General features: G+C 36.6%; 2 protein-coding genes across 3 annotated transcripts in view; one reads left to right on the top strand and one right to left on the bottom strand.

Annotated features, from left to right (window-relative positions):
- Window positions 1-2,492, top strand: part of rdh12 (retinol dehydrogenase 12) — a 40,286-nt gene extending 37,794 nt beyond the window's left edge. Inside the window, exon 7 of the mRNA XM_073040150.1 lies at window positions 2,000-2,492. Coding sequence (XP_072896251.1) covers window positions 2,000-2,102 — 103 coding nt within the window. The 3' untranslated portion in view covers window positions 2,103-2,492. The remainder of the gene's footprint in view (window positions 1-1,999) is intronic.
- A 1,238-nt stretch (window positions 2,493-3,730) lies between these two features.
- zfyve26 (zinc finger, FYVE domain containing 26) overlaps window positions 3,731-18,976 on the bottom strand; it is a 124,528-nt gene continuing 109,282 nt past the window's right edge. For both annotated transcript variants that reach the window (XM_073040154.1, XM_073040153.1), the window contains exons 39-42: window positions 14,531-14,590; window positions 10,594-10,776; window positions 9,669-9,719; window positions 3,731-8,012 (exon numbers count right to left, since the gene is read on the bottom strand). In XM_073040154.1, the coding sequence (XP_072896255.1) occupies window positions 7,809-8,012; window positions 9,669-9,719; window positions 10,594-10,776; window positions 14,531-14,590 (498 nt within the window). In that variant the 3' untranslated portion in view covers window positions 3,731-7,808. The remainder of the gene's footprint in view (window positions 8,013-9,668; window positions 9,720-10,593; window positions 10,777-14,530; window positions 14,591-18,976) is intronic.

Consider the following 18,976-nt stretch of genomic DNA (forward strand, 5'->3'; position numbering starts at 1 on the left):
TGGGTAAAAGGGAATAAATCACCTTCAATTATCATGAGAAAGTAACTGAATGTTAGAAGTGGAATATCATAAGCCTGTGCTGTGTTTCTCTGGAAGTGGGGAAAGCCAGACACCAAAAGGTTAGAAAGATGTATGTGGTGGAGAAATAAGGTGATCAGCATTTGCAAATTATTTGGGTTGAACATTGGTCACCCAGTCCGTGTTTTCCTTCCCTAATGTTGTGAAGATCAAAGATTATCAAGATATATATGCAGTATACAACCCTGAATTCATCCTTCCACAGACAGCCACAAAACAAAGCAAGCCATGGAACCTGTTCCAATAAAACATCAAACCCCAATGCACAGTCATGCAAATTGTATAGAAGAGCGAGCGAAAAAAACACAGAATATAAAACCCCAAAGCACAAGTCATTGAAACAGTCCAGGAATAGTCATTTCAATCCAATCCAGCGCCATGTCGCTCGTTGACTGCCGCGACACATCCTGTGATCTGTACCTTATTACAGATCACAGTGGAAGTGAATTGTTGATTCACCTAGGATGAGATAAAAGGGGAAGCGTTGGTGGGGATACAAGAGTGAATCACACTGAACCAGAGGCAACAGTCCCACTGGGATCTTAGCAGTCTGTGAAACTTACCTATAAGAGCTCTGTTGAATGTGAAGTCTGCTGCAGTGGAAAGTGAAGAACTATTTCCCCTGTTCTGGGCGGGAGGAAATAGGTGAGATTAGAAGCTGGAGAGTTGTACATAATTTGAAAGTCTTATGAAGGAAATTGAAAACAAAACTGAAGTTAAAGGAAAAGCACCAGCATTATCCTGAAGGAACCAGGAGAATGAATCAAGTGCAGAAAGCAAACTGCATGGAGGTGTAAAACTATAAGATATATAATGTGATATATATGCCATTTCAGCCATTGAGTCTTCTCTGACATTTGATCATGGCTGATATATTATCCCTCTCAACCCTATTCTCCTGCCTTTTCCCCATAACTCATCAATAACCTATCAACTTCTGCTTTAAATATAGCCATTGACTTGGCCTCTGCAGCCATCTGTGGCAATGAATCCCATAGATTCAACACCCTCTGGTTAAAGAAATACTTCATCTGTTCTGAAAGGTCTTTTTTTTAAATTTAGTGAGGCTGTGTACCTCTGGTCCTAGACAGTCCCACTACTGGATGCATCCTTTCCACATCCACTTTATCCAGCTTCATCAGAATTTTATAACTTGTCAATTAGATGACCTCCCGCAGATCTGAGCTTTGATAAATACAAACCTAATCACCTCATCTTTTCTCATGTGGAGCTGTTTCCTGCTAGTTGGCTGGAAACAGCACCAATGCATTCAGCAATATACCATATGCAAGTCAAATCAACTTTTATTGTCATTTCGACCATAACTGCTGGTACAGTGCATAGTAAAAATGAGACAACGTTTTTCAGGACCATGGTGTTACATGACACAGTACAAAAAACTAGACTGAACTACGTAATTAAAAAAAAAGAGAAAGCTACACTAGACTACAGACCTACACTGGACTGCATAAAGTGCACAAAAACAGTGCATTACAATAAATAATAAACAGGACAGTAGGGCAAGGTGTCAGTCCAGGCTTCAGGTATTGAGGAGTCTGATAGCTTGGGGAAAGTAACTGTTACATAGTCTGGTCGTGAGAGCCCGAATGCTTCGGAGCCTTTTCCCAGATGGCAGGAGGGAGAAGAGATTGTATGAGGGGTGCGTGGGGTCCTTCATAATGCTGTTTCCTTTGCGGATGCAGCATGTAGTGTAAATATCCGTGATGACAGGAAGAGAGACCCCGATGATCTTCTCAGCTGAAGAAGGAGGGCCTGTTTAAAATTAATTTTACCTTTTTAAGGATGGCCATCAACACTTTGGACTACTTGCCAGTGTTTTTAAGGTAATGACTGACAAGGTAACAATATGCACATCCCTCTGCAACTTACTGTTTCCATTTTCATATTTGATTTTCTTTAGTGATTGTCACCTGGCATCTGTGGCTCCACAGGGTAAAAATGACGAAACCGCCAAAAAACTATGGGATGTCAGTTGCAAGCTTCTTGGAATTCAGTGGGACTGAGTTCTCAAAAGATGGAAACGGAAGGAAGCCAAGAACAAGGTTGATTCTTTCTGACTCTACTCTGAGAGTGAACTTGATTAAGTTGACATGTACCATTTAGCGTAATCTTCAGCAGCCATGTCTTTGACAGTTTGCCAGAACAGTTATTCTGTCAAAATGTAAACTTATGATTAAATTGGGGGATAGCAGGGCAGCGCAGCTCGAAGGGCTGTGTCTCAATAAATAAGAATGAGCTTGTGAAACTTTTGACAGTTCATTACTTGCTGCAATCAGCTGTATTCAAGTTATACTTTATCTTAACCATAAAGCAATGCTGTTTATTAAAGGTTTTTATGTGCAAGATGAGAAGCAGAAGTGTTAAGTAGGTGAAATAAAGTAAATTTAAATATCTTCTGAGGTATGCAGTTTCTTCAAATTATGTGTTGAGTTATTCATGGTGTCAGAATGTCTAATCCAGAAGGTGTGCATTTAAGGTGAGAGGGGTTAAGTTCAAAGGAGATGTGCAGGGCAAGATTTTTTTTTAAACAGAGTATGGTGGGTTCCTGGGGTGGTGTTAGAGGCAAACATGATGGGACATTCAAGAGGCTCCTGGACAAGCACATGAATGTGCATGAAATAAAAGGTTATGGTCATTATGTAGGCAGAAGGGATAAATATTGTGGTCACAACACTGAGCAAAGGGTCTTTGCTTGTGTTGCACTGTTCCATTTTCTATATAACTCAATAATTGATACATGACAATGGGCAAAAGAATAATTCATCTCTGCTTCAGATTAAGAATAGCAGCCCTCAAAACCCCGCGGCCTGCATTCTTGCAGATGAGTGAAATCACTGGCACTTACCCACTTAAGTGATGATCAATTTGGCGACTGTTACACTGAAATCTCAAACAGATTCAAAGCACCAAACTTGCGAGTTTGCTCTGTTTCTTGGTTCCACATGCAGAATGTGAGACTTCAGTAAGTTTTATCACTTGAGTGAATTTATAAATTGCCAGCTAATGTACTGTTTACTCAGGAACACTGGAGATAGAAAGCCTGGAGATTAGATCAATTCACAACATGCTTGGAACTCCATGGTGCTCCATATCATTTGACAAGGCTGACTTAAAGAAAGTCAAATAAAAATACTAAATGTTTGGGTAACATCAGTTTTAAAACTTAAATTTAAAATCACAATAGCATGATATAAATTAAACTCTTCAGAGGAGAGAGGAAAATGTATTTGATGCACTCCAAAATAAAAATAATGAAATCCTTTATCCCGGTGTGGTGTTTAGTGGCAAGCATGCATTATTTTGCAGTGTTTCAAGATGGCAATTAATATTGTTCACTTTATATCCATTATCAGTGTTAATAGACGAATCAGTATAGGATCTAAACTTACTACTGTAGCTGTCAAAGACAATTAGATAAATACTTGAAAGGGGGAAAAATGCTGTAGTGAATGGGGTGGAAATGGAACCAAGTCTATTCCTTGTTGAAAGTACGTCACTGATCTAACCCAACTCCTATTTTCTAAAGAAATCTACTACTCTGCAAGATCATTATTTTTCAATTATTATAATAAGTGTCAAAGAATTAAGTTCTGCACAATAAATAAAAATCTGAGGAAATAAATCACAACCATTTAGACAATTATAAAAGGTGATGTGTAATTCCAAAACAGAAATATTAATACATAAAAGTTGTAAATTTGATTGACAAAGCTTACTGGTGTAGGAAAATTTAATAAAATATACACAAGTTAGATGCTGTTTTAGCTCCAGATTACAAAATATTCTCAAAGGTTTGTCAGGAGTTACTCTTAAAGTGGTCACATCACAGTCTGCTAGTTTAATAGAAAGTTAGATAAACAATCGCACCTTATTTGGCATTTAACATTAATTCCCATGGTAAAGCTGAGTGGATTACATGTTAAAAGTGCTTTTTACAGTGCAATTGAAACACGGCTCATACAATCTGAACGTGCAGTTTGTTCCAATATTACGTTATAATAGACATATAAACAATAAACATCCTCTTCATTTTTCATACTTAGAGCCCTCATTGGATTAATAGGTTTCATGCTTCGTTTAGAGTTGTCAGTATAAAACGTGTGTAACCTTTGAAGCAAGCATTTTTGTTAGCGATAAGTTTAATGTGCAGGTTCTTTAATTGCACAATTGTTTAGGTAGGATCTATGGCACAAAAGCTCTTTTGTTAATTTTAATTGATCTAAAATTGTTAAATCATTTCTTTCTTCTTGTTTGCATCATAGATGATAGCAAATGGGAGACTGCTATGTAAATTTTATTTTTAGATGTGTTATGATAAAGTAGGAAATGAGCAGAGTTAAAATCGTGATTATATAGGTCAAATGTTCTAATATCCAAGTCCAGCTCTACTTTCTAATGACATACCTATGAAATCTGGTACCAAAATGATTGCGTATTTGTAACAGAAAGAAAACTTTTAGGTATTAAGCATTAAAGGCTTCAAATAGAGGACGACTCATTTCCTTGGGGAGGAAGTACCAGTTTGTCAAGTTTTTTTTAAAAACAGCAGTAAAGTCCACCATAGGTGAAGAGCTGAGATAGGCAGCGAATGAGAAGTATACAATTCACTGCCTGCCATTACAACGCCATTCAAAACTTACCAAAATTCAAAAATTATTCTGAAGCAGCAAGCTATTTCTTGTAATTTAATTTGTTAATAGACCTGAAAAAATACTTTTCTACCACCATCATTCCAATTGGGTTTTAATGGATGCTCAAATTAACATTAGATATAACCTATATTTCAATAGAATTAGATGTGGAAAGCCTGCACAAATAAACTTTAGAATAATGGTGAAACCTACAGGAGTCATCTACTGTATTAACTCACTCAAGCGGTCTTACTATCTAAGCAACATGATTTCTTTCTATTAAATGCATACAATTTGCATTAATTCTAACTTCAAAATCTGTTGCACTTGCATGCTTCTTCTGTGGAATTTGCTTTTTTTTATTACAATTACAGGCTTGTTTTAGATTTTTTGTGATATGCTTATTTCCCCAGTGGGAATTAGATTGGGAAAGTATAAATACTCCACTGAATAAAGAATCACACTGCACAGCAATAAGGAGCAGTATGCAGTATAATGCACCTTTTAAAAAAAAAGAATGGCATTAAAACATTACAGCACTTACAACATTACAGTTGTAAGTGTTACATCTTTGAGAGGAATAGCATTTACAAGGTTGTTAAACTAGTAATATATTCTGTGTCATGAATGTGGTGTGATTACTGCTTTGTAATCACACTACATTCAATGTGATGCAACATAAGGTACTAGTTAATGCTAGTCTTTATGAAACCTTCAATAGTACTTATATGGTTGTCATTTTACATATTTATATTCCTGCATCATGATGTGAAATATACTACTTGCATAAAATAGCATACATCAGGGAATGCTAGTCTTGTCAATCATCAGCATAATTCTCTTGCAAAACAGTTCAGTTATTAGTTTAATATCCATTTTAGAAATCCTAAGAATTTAAAACTCTCAAATAAAAAGCTAACTTGCCCATCTTAGGAAAATATGGGGGGGGGGGGGGGGTTAAAAACACATTACATTAGCAAAAGAGAGCATACCAGAATGAATTGCAAAAGATTAGAGTACAGTAATTTGGAACTAACAGATATACAGTATTCAGTCATCTCCTTTCCTACTATTTTCATAGATGTTCTCTGTCCAAGACAGGGCAAGCATGACAGTTTTAGTTTGTGGTATTTAGACACAAACTACAGTTTTCCAACATATTTCATCAATGCTTAGTCAAATTGACCAAAAGCACTGTAGTATTCAGAATAAGCAACCTAAAAACTCAAATCATGAAAATTTGAAGATACACATTCACAAATATTGCTACTGCTCATGAAGTAATTGCATTCAGTATTGAAGGTCACTTATTAATTCCTTATCATAACATATTAACAATTTAAAGTGACCACTGATAATATTCACAAAATATACTTAATTATTTCTCCAACTCCTGACAAGAAAAACCAATGTAAATGTAAATATTTGGACACTGCTGCTACTATCAGCCATGCACATTTGTGCAATTTGTTGTGACAACTGATATCTGTGAACCAGATCACTCTGTTATACTTATCATAATTATGAGTTTGTTTCATGAACATGTCATGCAAATGGCTAGTTTCATCCTTTATCCAGTTACATCCAATTATGAGGTACAAATAGTAAAATAAAATACAGTAATAGGAAAACTCAGGTTAGCACTTAAAAATATTTCTTCATTTCAGTAAGAATATATGTACACATTTGTAATTAAAATTCTTTTGTTTCTCTATGTACATAGTATTTTAGCTGGTTACTTAAAATACAAAGGAATTATAATTTTTTTTCAATTTCAGAAGTACAATTCAATGAAATTAATAGCTATACCGCTACACATTTTTTATTCTCAAATTATTTCCAAAAATAGTGTGACTCCAGTTTAAAGTTGAAGACAACATTCTTCACAATGATCTAATGACAGATATTGATGTATTATTTCTTTGCACAGGAGAATCTTCTCTACATTTTGTGCTGAATTAGAAGGCTAGACACATTTACTTCCAGTACCATAGGGCAGTAGTGAGCAGGATACTATGCCTGCTAGCAAGGCTGATTTTCAGTGTACCCATATTAGACAAAGATAAAATGAGTAGGCTGTGAGGAGCCTACAGTAGAATTCTCTGCTGGCACTCGCCTCACATCATATTGCAGAAGGCTATAGGCACCCACAGAATTGTAAAGAAACAGCAGTAAGAAAAGCAATGTGGATGAAGAGAAATTGATGGAGGGGAAATGGGAAAGAATGTAATTTAATTTGCTCATCACTGGAACAGTCAAGCATGAAAGTGTCAGAAGAATTCACAATCCACCAACTGATGCCTGCAGCAATATCAATCATTTTTGATACATCAGTGAAATACATAGATAACTTACTCTGAAATTTGTAAATCTTGGTAATTTTTAAGGAATGGACCAGGCAAGTGATTTGGGTTCATAAAGAAAAACATCTGTTCTGATGGCACAATCTTTTCTCAAAAGTAAATTACAAAGGAAACTGCTTTGAAAGTAATACATGCCAATTCTGCCATGTTTAGGTTTTCTGCTAACATGATCAGATCAAATAGGTACCACTGGATGAATGAAGACATCCAGAGAGGTTTTCCGACGGTAACCTGTAACCTCTGAAGGAAAACAAAACATGGAAATGTGCTTAACATGAGTCCAACTTTTAACCCGAATAATCCCCCCATGAATTAAATCATAGTTCACAGTTCAATTGTGTCAAAAGCACACACTGATTTGAATTGTTGCTGACACTGAACCAGCTATTACAGGTTTATTTATTAATCGCTAGCCAATTCCTACTTCAAGGGAGTTAATTTGTAGTTATTTTAAACATATCAGAATCTGAACTGGAATAGATGGGGAGAAGAAATCACATAGTCACATCCAAGTGCAACAGTAGCCTTTTAAATTTTAAGCAAAAAAAAACAAAAATTGCATTAAGAAAACGTGACAAAGTAATACTGCTATTTCCATGATTATCCAAATAACTTTGGGACGTTACTCCCGTACTTTTCGATGAATCTAATATAATTTCATGGCAAATGTTCTTGAGGTAGCAATTAAGATCTTGCGCAGCTTCACTCTCGTACATTAGTTGTTGTGGGTTTTTTGTGTCACTGTCTTAGGCTGATGTGATTTCAGCCAGTCCCTACAGATCTTCGATATGATTTCCTCCTGTGCTCTTTCAGCAGCCTCCAGCACCTCCTGTACCCTGTGCACAGCCAGCACCGGGTCAAGCTTCACAGCAACCAAATAGGCTGAGCGGTATTTATTACATAACAAGAAGGCTTTCATCTGCAAGTAGAATCAGAATTTTAAGTTACAAGATATCCATAGGAATGTGCAGATCAGTATCCTGAATTTCAGACTATGGTCCATATGATCATAGGCACGGCTGCCAATGGCAAAACAAGTGGAAGAGTTTGAACAAAAGCCAAAACCTCACACTTAGTGAATAATCCCAGAGAGAGTGACGGTGAATTCATAAGCTTTGGGAAAGTGACATAAATAGGGAAAGTTTCAATGCCGTGAGACTTAAAAATAAGAAAGAGAAATTTAAATTAGCACTGTGGGCAAGGGAACGAATGTCATCAGAAGGATGCAATAGGTCAGCAGGAATTAGCGCTGACTAGGTACAAGCACTATAGATAAGGGTTTGTTGACTTAGAGAGGAAAATGAAAAACTGAGCAAGATACCATTTGGTCTTGTACAGTCTTTCTGATGGAGGGGATTTTAAGTCAGAAGTGCAATTTATAGTCAATATAGATACGAATAGTCTGGGTAAAGCAGAAATAATGGTCAGGGAAACAAATTAAATGAATGGTGAAGCCACTGGGAATAGATTTGATCTTCAAGTGGAGAAAACTGCAGTTCATTAGATTGGATACTGGTCAAACATGGCTGTGTGAGAGAGTGAGAGATATTTATATATGGATGGAAGATGGGTGAGATATATGGATGGAAGATGTTAATTTCATTTATAATGAGTGCATAGATGAAAATTCAACAGTGATTAGGAGATTTGGCCAATCATTTAACGAAAAGGATAAAGGATTAAGGGAACATGTTCCAGAGCACTGGACCTGCATGACTGAAAGGTGTGACTGTTGATGGGAGGGCACAGGCTTAAGAGGGCACAAGGCCAGAGAGTTCAGAGGAGAACTGTGATTTGCAGCTTTGGAGGATGTAAAACAGTAACGTAGTAAATTAAAGGCAAAATATGAAAACTGAATTTGAAATGTACAATAGTGTTAATCATTTCACCAGTTAAGTGGAGAAAATCTCAGCTCAAGTTCACATGCTAGGAACTGGTGTCAGTGAGGGAAAATAAATAAATGCTGGGTATTACCACTTATGACAAAGAATGAACGGAACTGGGGATTCTCAATATATTGCACAACTAACAGGCGGGCCAGTGGGATAACAGAGTGAAATTGCAGTAACTAAGGCTGTAATTTGTGACCCTTCTGGTTAAAACCATTGCAATATTGTCATAGGATAGATGGCTGACTGGATAAAATATATTTAGTTGTATGGTGTAAGACAAAGGTGCCTGGAAAAAGGGTTCACTAGGAGGAAGGGGTGGAGATGGGGAGACAAGAGGATCTCAACAGAGAAAACTATTAAACTTAGAGTTTGTTTCTCATCCTGTAAATTTTGGGGTACTTTATGTACAGTTCAAATTTGATACAGTACTATTTTACTATGTATCCTACTTTGGCTATTTGATGTCCACGATTTGCTCATATTGCACACATACTTAAGCTAAACACTATTTGAAGTTCTGAATACTGCCGCTGTGCCTTAAGAGCTTTGGCTACTGAACCTGTAATTTCCAAGTCTGGACAATTCTGCTGACCTGAGGATTAACCTCCCTTCCAACGTCAAAGTCAGTAGGAGTCTCAAATGTTTGTTTCTTAAGTAAAATGTACTGTCAGCTTATTACTTACCTTGTTATCATCTTTCTTCATTTCATTAATCAGTTTCTCTAGCTCTTTTGACTGAAATTAAAGGTAAGTGTGTTAATCAATTTGTGGAAATACTACTGATAACTAACCGCCCTAAATCAATAGATTAATTAGGATCAAAACACAAAAATCGGTGGTATTATTTCAACTAAATGTAACTGATGGTGGAATATTCCAAACATGTTTATTTTACATCTCTGTGCTTTCTATGGAATAAACCTAGTCAAAAAATTACCACGAGGGCAACATCTGAATGGTTCGCATAAGTACTGATGTCTAACAATTGATTATTGAAAATAATTGACAAGTGATGTCAAAATGGCCATGGAGTACCTTGTAAACATACACATGTGAGAGGTATTTGGTCTAAAGATGCCAACATCTAGAACTTCTCCAAAGTAGGAGAATAGAGTAGTTCACTTTCCTGCACATAATTTACAATGAGGCACATAAAGAAGGTGAGGAAAACAAATTCATTACTGTAATAAGTAGCTCATAATTACTCCCACTTCATATGAGGTTAAAGAGATGAAATTCAACAGCCAAAAGTTATAGCTCAAAACAGCTTTGAGACAATTGGCAGAGGCGGCAGATGCTGGAATTGGGAGCAACAAACAACCTGGAGGAACTCGGCAGTTCCAGCATCACCCATGGAGGTGTGGGGGAGAGGAATTGTTGACACTTAGGTTCAAAATATTTCCATCGATCCTGAAATGCAGATAATCCTTCCTCCATCTCATTGGTGCTGCACAACCTGCTGAGTTCTTCCAATGAGTTGCTTCCTGTTCAAAACACTTGACCTAACTACAAACAATTTTTAAATGCAACTCCATGTTGGAAGATGTGTGTGATTTGACACCTTTCAAACACAACCACCATTTGGTAATTACATTTATGTTGTTCTCACCTGTGAAAGCTGCTCATCGCCACCTTCAATAAATCGGATGAGAAGATTATCAGTCTCATCTCCACTAGCTACTCCCGACTCACTAACACATTTCAGCAGCTGTCTGACTTGGGAAATCTTTTGCTGTTGCAGAAGATGCTTGGCAGCTTTATCATACACAGCAGCTGCATCCAACTGAAAATCCTAGGTGGGAGATAAAATAAATGGGCATTAAGGAATTTAAACAAACGGAACAAGTAAATCTTTTGTGTCATAGAGATAGAAAAATATTGACAACCAGGACTATCAGAAGATTTTGAAGAACTTTAATGGGAGTAAATGACATTGGGAAATAAATGACGTAGAGACATCACTTTGAAAATGTCAACACAAGAGCAAGGGAAAGGGTTATTATAAATTCTTTTTTCACAGATGGTGGAAAATGCAATGTTTCCAAGTGTGGGTGGCTGAGTTAGAGATCATAATGAAAAGAATACACTTTGGAAAGAAAACAGGATAATGATGGTGGTTCTCTACTGTAGTTTTGAGTCAAGCTAGACACTGTGGCTTAAATTCCATAGCCTATCATATTTCACAATTTCAAAATTTCCTCTATAATTGATACTCATATGCCCAACTTAATTTACTTTATCTTCCTCCACTTCTTAACAATCCGGGCGCACACTTGCCCACACCCAGAACTTAGTGGCACCTGGCTCTGAATACTTGGTTTGCAAATGCCCAGTTCAGTAAATAGGTTAAAGCCACTAAAGTAATGTCCCCATGTCTTTCTAGTACAATCTACCTCTTAATCTTGGGACTGTAATTGTTTACAGAAAATTCACTTTAATTATATCAGGAACATTTTGTTTATTTACCCCCTCTTTATTCATAACATTGGCGGATTTGGTGATCCTTGTGGACTGGCCCCAATTTAAATTTCCTTTTGCTCTTAAGAATGTCGACCTCTGTTGAAGACTCTAATGATTATTCCTATGTACTCATCTCTGTGTCATATTTGCATCTTTGCAATTTTTTTGAAAATCAGTTTCCAGTATTTCCTACCAGCTTCCTTCAGAATCATCTCAACTCAGTAATTAGGCTGGATTTTTTTAAGCATCTATTTCTTTTGAATAATAATCCTCACTGCACCTGGCAGTTGTACAATCTTCGTAGCACCACCTCTGGGCAATCAGGCAGCGCGACCCTATCAAGATTATCTTACATTTCTCTTTATTGGGAGTTTCTCTTTATTATTCCTTATCAGTTCTACCTTGATTGTCCTTTCCACCTACTTCAAAAGGGCGACAATTTCACCAGCGTCCAAGAAGAGCAAGGTGAGCTGCCTCAATGACTATCACCCAGTTGCACTCACATCCACTGTGATGAAGTACTTTGAGGAGTTGGCCACGGCCAGAATCAACTCCTGCAAGGACCTGGACCCATTGCAATTTGCCTATTGCCACAATAGGTTTACGCCAGATGCTGGCTGTCCACACAGCCTTCGATCACCTGAACAGCAGTAAGATTTATATCAAGCTCACCATTCAACATCATCATATCCTCAATACTAATCAACAAGCTCCAAAACCTGAGCCCCTCTACCTCCGTCTGCAACTGGATTCTTGGCTTCCTTGTCGGGAGACCAGTCAGTGTGGATTGGAAATAACATGTCCTCAACACTGGCACACCTCAAGGATCTGTGCTTAGCCTACTGCTCTGCTTTCTCTACACCCACAACTGTGTGGTACAGCACAGCTTAAAACACCATCTGTAAGTTTGCTGATGTTACAACTATTATTCATAGAATTTCAGATGGTATCGAGGAGGCATACAGGTGCAAGATAGATCTACTGGTTGAGTGGTAGCATAACAACAGCGTTGTACTCAACGTGAGTAAGACCACAGAACTGATTGTGGACTTTATGAAGGGGAAGCCGAGGGAATACACACCAGTCTTCATCAAGGGATCAGCAGTGGAAAAGGTGAGCAGTTTCAATTTCCTGAGTCTCAACATCTCTCTATCCTGAGCCCAACAATTACAAAAGGAGGCACAACAGCGGCTATATTTCATTAGGAGATTGTGGAGACCTGGTACGTCACAAAGACTCTTGCAAATTCCTACAGGTGTACCACGGAGAGCATTCTAACTGGCTCACCGCCACCTGATGCAGAGGGGCTGCTGCACAGGATCGGAAAAAGCTGCTGAAAGTTGCAAACCCAGTCAGCTCTATCATGGGAACTGGCATCCAGGACATCTTCAAAAGGTGATGCTTCAAAAAGGCGGCATCATCATTAAGCAGATCTATCACCCAAAACACGCCCTCTTCTCATTACTACCATCAAGGGAGTGGTACAAGAGCCTGAATAAACAAACTCAACATTTCAGGAATAGCTTCTTCCCCACAGATTTCTGAATGGACAACGAACCCATGCAAACTACTTATACTTATTTAATTTAATGCTTTAATATATTTATTATTGTATTTGTAGCTTTTATTATGTACTGCTATCCAAAACAACATATTTCACAACTTACGCCAGTGATAGTAAATCTGATTCTGATTCCCTACATGTGCCTTTTCACTCTCTTTGTTAATTTTCTCTTTTATTTCCTTTTTTTGCTTTGCTATAATTTTTTTGTTTCCTTTTAGTAAGATCCCTTCTTCAATTTTCAAATTTGTTTATATCTCCTGGTTCAACCACCAGACCAAGATATCCTCCTGCATTTTTAGGCGTCAATAAATTTAAGGATGTGCCTTTCCACAGGTGACACTATCCCAGTCTTGGTTACATAAACTTCAAGGCACATAAACAAGCATTTGGCCAACAGTCTGCATCTCCATCTTGTCTCTAATCCATTCTCATATGTTTTTTCAGCCTCCTTTTAAACGTTATCTATACTATACATTCCAATCACTGTAGGAGTTCTACTTTATCACCACTCTTTAGAACAGGGATTCCCAACCTTTCCTATGCCATGAAGTTTTACTCTTAACCGAGAGGTCCGTGGACCCCAGATTGGGGACAACTGTTTAAGTTTCTTCCGAAACTCTCACTCGATTTTTTGATGACAATTAATTATCGACTATTAATACCATTAATTTCCATGCTCTTCCCTACAAGTGAAACACTCTCTGTATCCACTCTATTAAAAAGCTTATACCATTTTAATCAGGTCACACCCCCTCCCAACCTACTCATGCACTCACAATTCCAAATGTTCTCTGAAATTCCTCAGATCTTCTTTCTTTTACAAATGTTTGTATATCTTTTATTATAATATGACCAACAGAAATCTATGTAGTACTCCAATTCTGATCCAACCAAGGTTTGATGCAGGCTGAGCACAGCTACCGTATTTTTTTTCAATCTTATTCCACTGGAAATAAATCTTGTTTAGTTTGCTTATTTTGTGGGCTTAATAACCTATGACATAGTTTACACTAATAGTGATATTGATAATCTAAGATTCATTTCCCTTACATTCCACCTAGACTTGTGCATTGTGAGCAATAAGTGATCTTTCTGTTCTTCTCATTTCATTTTTCTGTACTGAACTTCATTTGCCGATTGTTTATTCAATTCTAAAAGTTATTAACAGCTTCTTTGTAACTTGTTGATGATCTACAGCCGGTCATCAAACCCTCCCCCACAACCCCAACCCAACGTTCTGTATCACCGAGCCCAGCAGAATCCAGTAATGCAGTCTCAGTGGAGGGTTACACACTTCAGATCATGGCAGCAAAACTCCATCCTGCCCTCATCTGACACCCACACACAAATACACTTTAGCAGAGACAACATAAGCGGGTTCAGGATTGTATTTCTTCTTTCCACCGCACAGCACAGGGTTAATTACTGGTACTGCAGTATCAGCAGAGACTTTAAGAACGTAGAGTGTTCAGTCAGGTGATCAGAGGAGCTATAAATTTACGTTAAAGAATGTTTTCATTACCTGAATAACTCGGAAAGAAATTCCAAAACCTTCCTCAATATTTTTGCCTCCAAGCAGAACCTGGAACAAGGACAGCAATGACATTATTGGCAACTTCATACAAAAATGCTTCCTGGGTATTGGTTTTTTCATGGATGTTTTTATGAATAATTAGACAACGGGGTGACCCGTTGGGGCACCCTTTGAGGGAAAGGTAGTGCAGTCTGATGTGACCAGAATGAACATTAAATTTTCTTGAATGCTTTCTTTTCAAATCTTTTTATTAGTTTTTTGAAAAAAAAACAGAAGAAAAATATTGTTACAAGACATTTGAGAGTACATAATAGATTGATAAACATTCAAATATATATTGATCCATACATAGAATCTCTCAAACTCATATAATAATATAAATGATTAAGAAAAACCCCCCCCAAAACAAAAAAAAACAACAACTAAATAGAAAAAAAAAACTAACCAACATGGGCAATCGCATAATGTTATATATATACAGTAGTGCCTATGACTCCCAACCTCCATCCACACAATTCAGGATAGTGACAATAAGGTTCAGGATCAGACCGTTTAATTCATATGAAAATGCTGAATAAATGGTCTCCAAGTTTCCTCAAATTTAACTGAAGGATCGAAAACCACACTTCTAATTTTTTCTAAACTTAAACAGGAAATAGTTTGGGAAAACCACTGAGATACTGTTGGAGGATTGGCTTCTTTCCAATTCAGTAAAATGGATCTTCTAGCCATTAGTGTAATAAATGCAATCATTCGTTGGAATGAAGCGGATAAACACTTATTATCCATCATTGGTAGGCCAAAAATTGCAGTAAAAGGGTGTGGTTGGAGATTAATATTTAAAACTCTTGAAATAATATTAAAAATATCTTTCCAATAGTTATGTAAGCAAGGACAGGACCAAAACATATGAGTCAACGAAGCTATATCAGAATGACATCTATCACAGGTTGGATTAACATACGAGTAAAATCGAGCAAGTTTATCTTTAGACATATGAGCTCTGTGTACAACCTTAAATTGTATTAGAGTATGTTTAGCACATATAGAGGATGAGTTTACCAATAATAAAATTTTTTCCCATTGCTCAGTAGAAATAGGGCAATGCAGTTCTTCCTGCCATTCCTTCTTAATTTTTTCAGATATATCTGGTTGTAGATTCATAATCATATTATAAATGATAGCAACAAGACCCTTTTGACAAGGATTAAGAGCTAAAATTCTTTCTGTAATGTCCAATGGACATTCTTTCGAAAAAGACTTTAGTTCATTATATAAAAAATTTCTAATTTGTAGATATCTAAAAAAATGGGTTTTAGATAAATTATATTTATTAGATAATTGTTCGAAGGACATAATGTTATCATCCAAAAACAGATCACGAAAACATGTTATACCTTTTGTTTTCCATAAATAAAAGGCTTGATCTATGGAAGATGGTCGAAAAAAGTAATTAGCTGTTATAGGACTTGACAGTATAAACTTATTCAAACCAAAAAATTTACGAAATTGAAACCAGATTCGTAATGTATACTTGACTATAGGATTAGTTATCTGTTTATTCATTTTAAATAACGAAAAGGGAAGTGAAGATCCTAAGATTGAAATCAATGAGAAATCTTGCACAGATTTACATTCCAAATTTACCCATTGTGGGCCAGCAACTGTAGTCGATTCTTGTGTCCAAAATATCAAATACCGTATATTAACTGCCCAATAGTAAAATCTTAAGTTTGGTAGAGCCAAACCGCCCTCCTTCTTAGGCTTCTGTAAATATTTTTTAGCTAACCTAGGATTTTTATTCTGCCACAAATATGACGATATTTTAGAATCAACTGTATCAAAAAAAGATTTAGGAATAAAAATTGGTAATGCTTGAAATAGGTATAAAAATTTAGGTAGTATCATCATCTTAATGGCATTAATTCTACCTACCAAAGACATAGATAGTGGGGACCACCTATTAGCAAGTTGCTTAATTTGATCTATTAAAGGCAAAAAATTAGTTTTAAATAAATCTTTATGTTTTTTAGTAATTTTAATACCTAAATAAGTAAAATAGTCTGTAACAATTCTATATGGTACCCGATTATAAATTGGAGTATGCATATTTAATGGAAAAAGTTCACTCTTATTAAAATTCAATTTATACCCAGAGAAGTTACTAAATTGAGCAAGCAAAGAAGAAATAGCAGGAATAGATCTTTCAGGATCAGATATATATAATAACAAATCATCTGCATATAATGATACCTTATACATCGTCTCCCCGCGGGTAATACCTAAAATATTGGGTGATTCACGAATAGCTATAGCCAAGGGTTCCAAAGCAATGTCAAATAATAAAGGGCTTAAAGGACAACCTTGCCTTGTACCCCGAAATAGTTGAAAAAAAGGGGATCTTTGATTATTAGTGAAAACCGAAGCTAAAGGTTTCTGATATATTAATTTAATCCATGATATAAATTTTGAACTAAAATTAAAATGTTGCAAAGTATTAAATAAATATGACCATTCGACTCTATCAAATGCTTTTTCGGCATCTAAGGAGATGACACATTCTGGGATTTTAGATGAAGAAGTATAAGCAATATTAATTAATTTTCTAATATTAAAAGATGAATAACGATTTTTAATAAATCCAGTCTGATCCTCAGAAATAATCCGAGGCAATATATTTTCTAATCTAACAGCCAAGATTTTACTAAAAATCTTAAAGTCCATATTCAGCAAAGATATAGGCCGATAAGATGCACATTCAGTGGGATCTTTATCTTTTTTAAGAATTAAAGAAATAGAAGCTTCATAAAAAGATTGTGGTAGTTTACCTATACTTAATGCATCTTTAAAAATTTTACAAAGCCAAGGAGAAAGTATAGAAGAAAAGGATTTAAAAAATTCTGCAGAAAAACCATCTGGGCCCGAATCTTGAATGCTATTGGTATTGCTTTGCTTTGGAAATTGAAGAAGAAAAACCAATTTATTGAAGAAGAAAGATGCGCAGGAAGGGAAATATAATTCCTCCTCGTTTAACGAAGGACACTTCCGATGGCAACATTTCTGGTTGATCTGCCACCCTTATGCCTCTCGTTGTCATTCTGGAGACATGCAGTCCTTTCATCCCCCGTCTCTTCATCTCTTCTGCTGTTTGTTCTTTGTCTCTGATCTTGGAGACGAGCATCTCTCTCAGCTCCATTGTCTCTTCCTCTCTCCCCCTCCTGTGCCTGTTGTTGTCATTCTGGAGACGTGCATGCCTCTCCTCCTCTGTACCTTCTTCTCTCATCTTTTTTGTCCTGACTCTTTGATCCTGGAGCCCTGCGACCCTGGCCTCATCCGATTCTTGTTCTCTCCCTCTACTTGCCACTTCTCGACAACATTTGATGTCATCTCTTGATCATAATGTCCCCCCTTCTCTTTCCACGTGGTATAATTAGGCTGACCATATTTTTTTTTACCCTAATGCTGGATGGAAGATACGAAGCAGTAATACCAAAGGAAGCTGATTACTCTTGATGATGTAGTTGGTATTCTCCTAAATGGACATGATATAGTCACCACTGTCCTTTGACTGCAGCAAAGGGTTTTATGGGTGTTTGGAAGTACGTCATTACAGGTTATGGGATGTTATGTCATGCTTAAATTTACAGAAGATCCGACGTTCAGTTTTTGAATCTAGTCAAGACTTTTATACATTGTAGGGACCATTTTTGAGTTATTTTCAAAACTTTTGATTTGTTGTAAAAGTACAGATGGTGGCTAATAATATATTTTATTATATAAGGGTTTTTTCCCCCTTTTTTCTTACTTTTCCTAATAACTCTGACTTTGGTAGTGGGTTTAGATTTTTTTTCTGTATAACAATATTATTATATTTCAATATTATGATTTAATTTAATTTTTATGAATACAGGGTTTTGTGATTGTAACTGTATTTTTAATACAATGTATTTGGTACTTTGTTTTTGACTTATAATATATATCATCTTGTACTCTGTATTCCTTTATGCAGAAACTAATAAAAATATTGAAAGAGAAGTACATCATTACAGTACGATTTATTTATCTCTTATTGATGGGTCTCAGTTAGATCTGTCCCAATCCTGCACATGCTGATGGTGATATGTGACTGTTTGAAATAGAGCTGCCCTGCCCTTTTGCTCCAGTTGGTGTCGCTGCGGAGGCTGGCCGTGCACATGTGTTGTGGTGCCGTGTCCTGATTTCCACGATAGCAGATCAGCTCTTGGGTGAAAGCAGGGCAGTTGATTTTAGCGAATGAACAATTTTATACGAACATATAACCCTGAACATTGCCTGCATTCTGTAAGTTAGCGCATTTTAAGTTGATTTAGCCAAAAATAGTGCTGCTGTAACGCACCATTTGCGCTAACTGGAGATCACAAACCGAGAGACAGAGGCTGAGAGTTTTAGTAGTAC

Source organism: Hemitrygon akajei, chromosome 3 (assembly GCF_048418815.1).
Source record: "Hemitrygon akajei chromosome 3, sHemAka1.3, whole genome shotgun sequence".
NCBI classification, from domain to species: Eukaryota; Metazoa; Chordata; class Chondrichthyes; order Myliobatiformes; family Dasyatidae; genus Hemitrygon; species Hemitrygon akajei.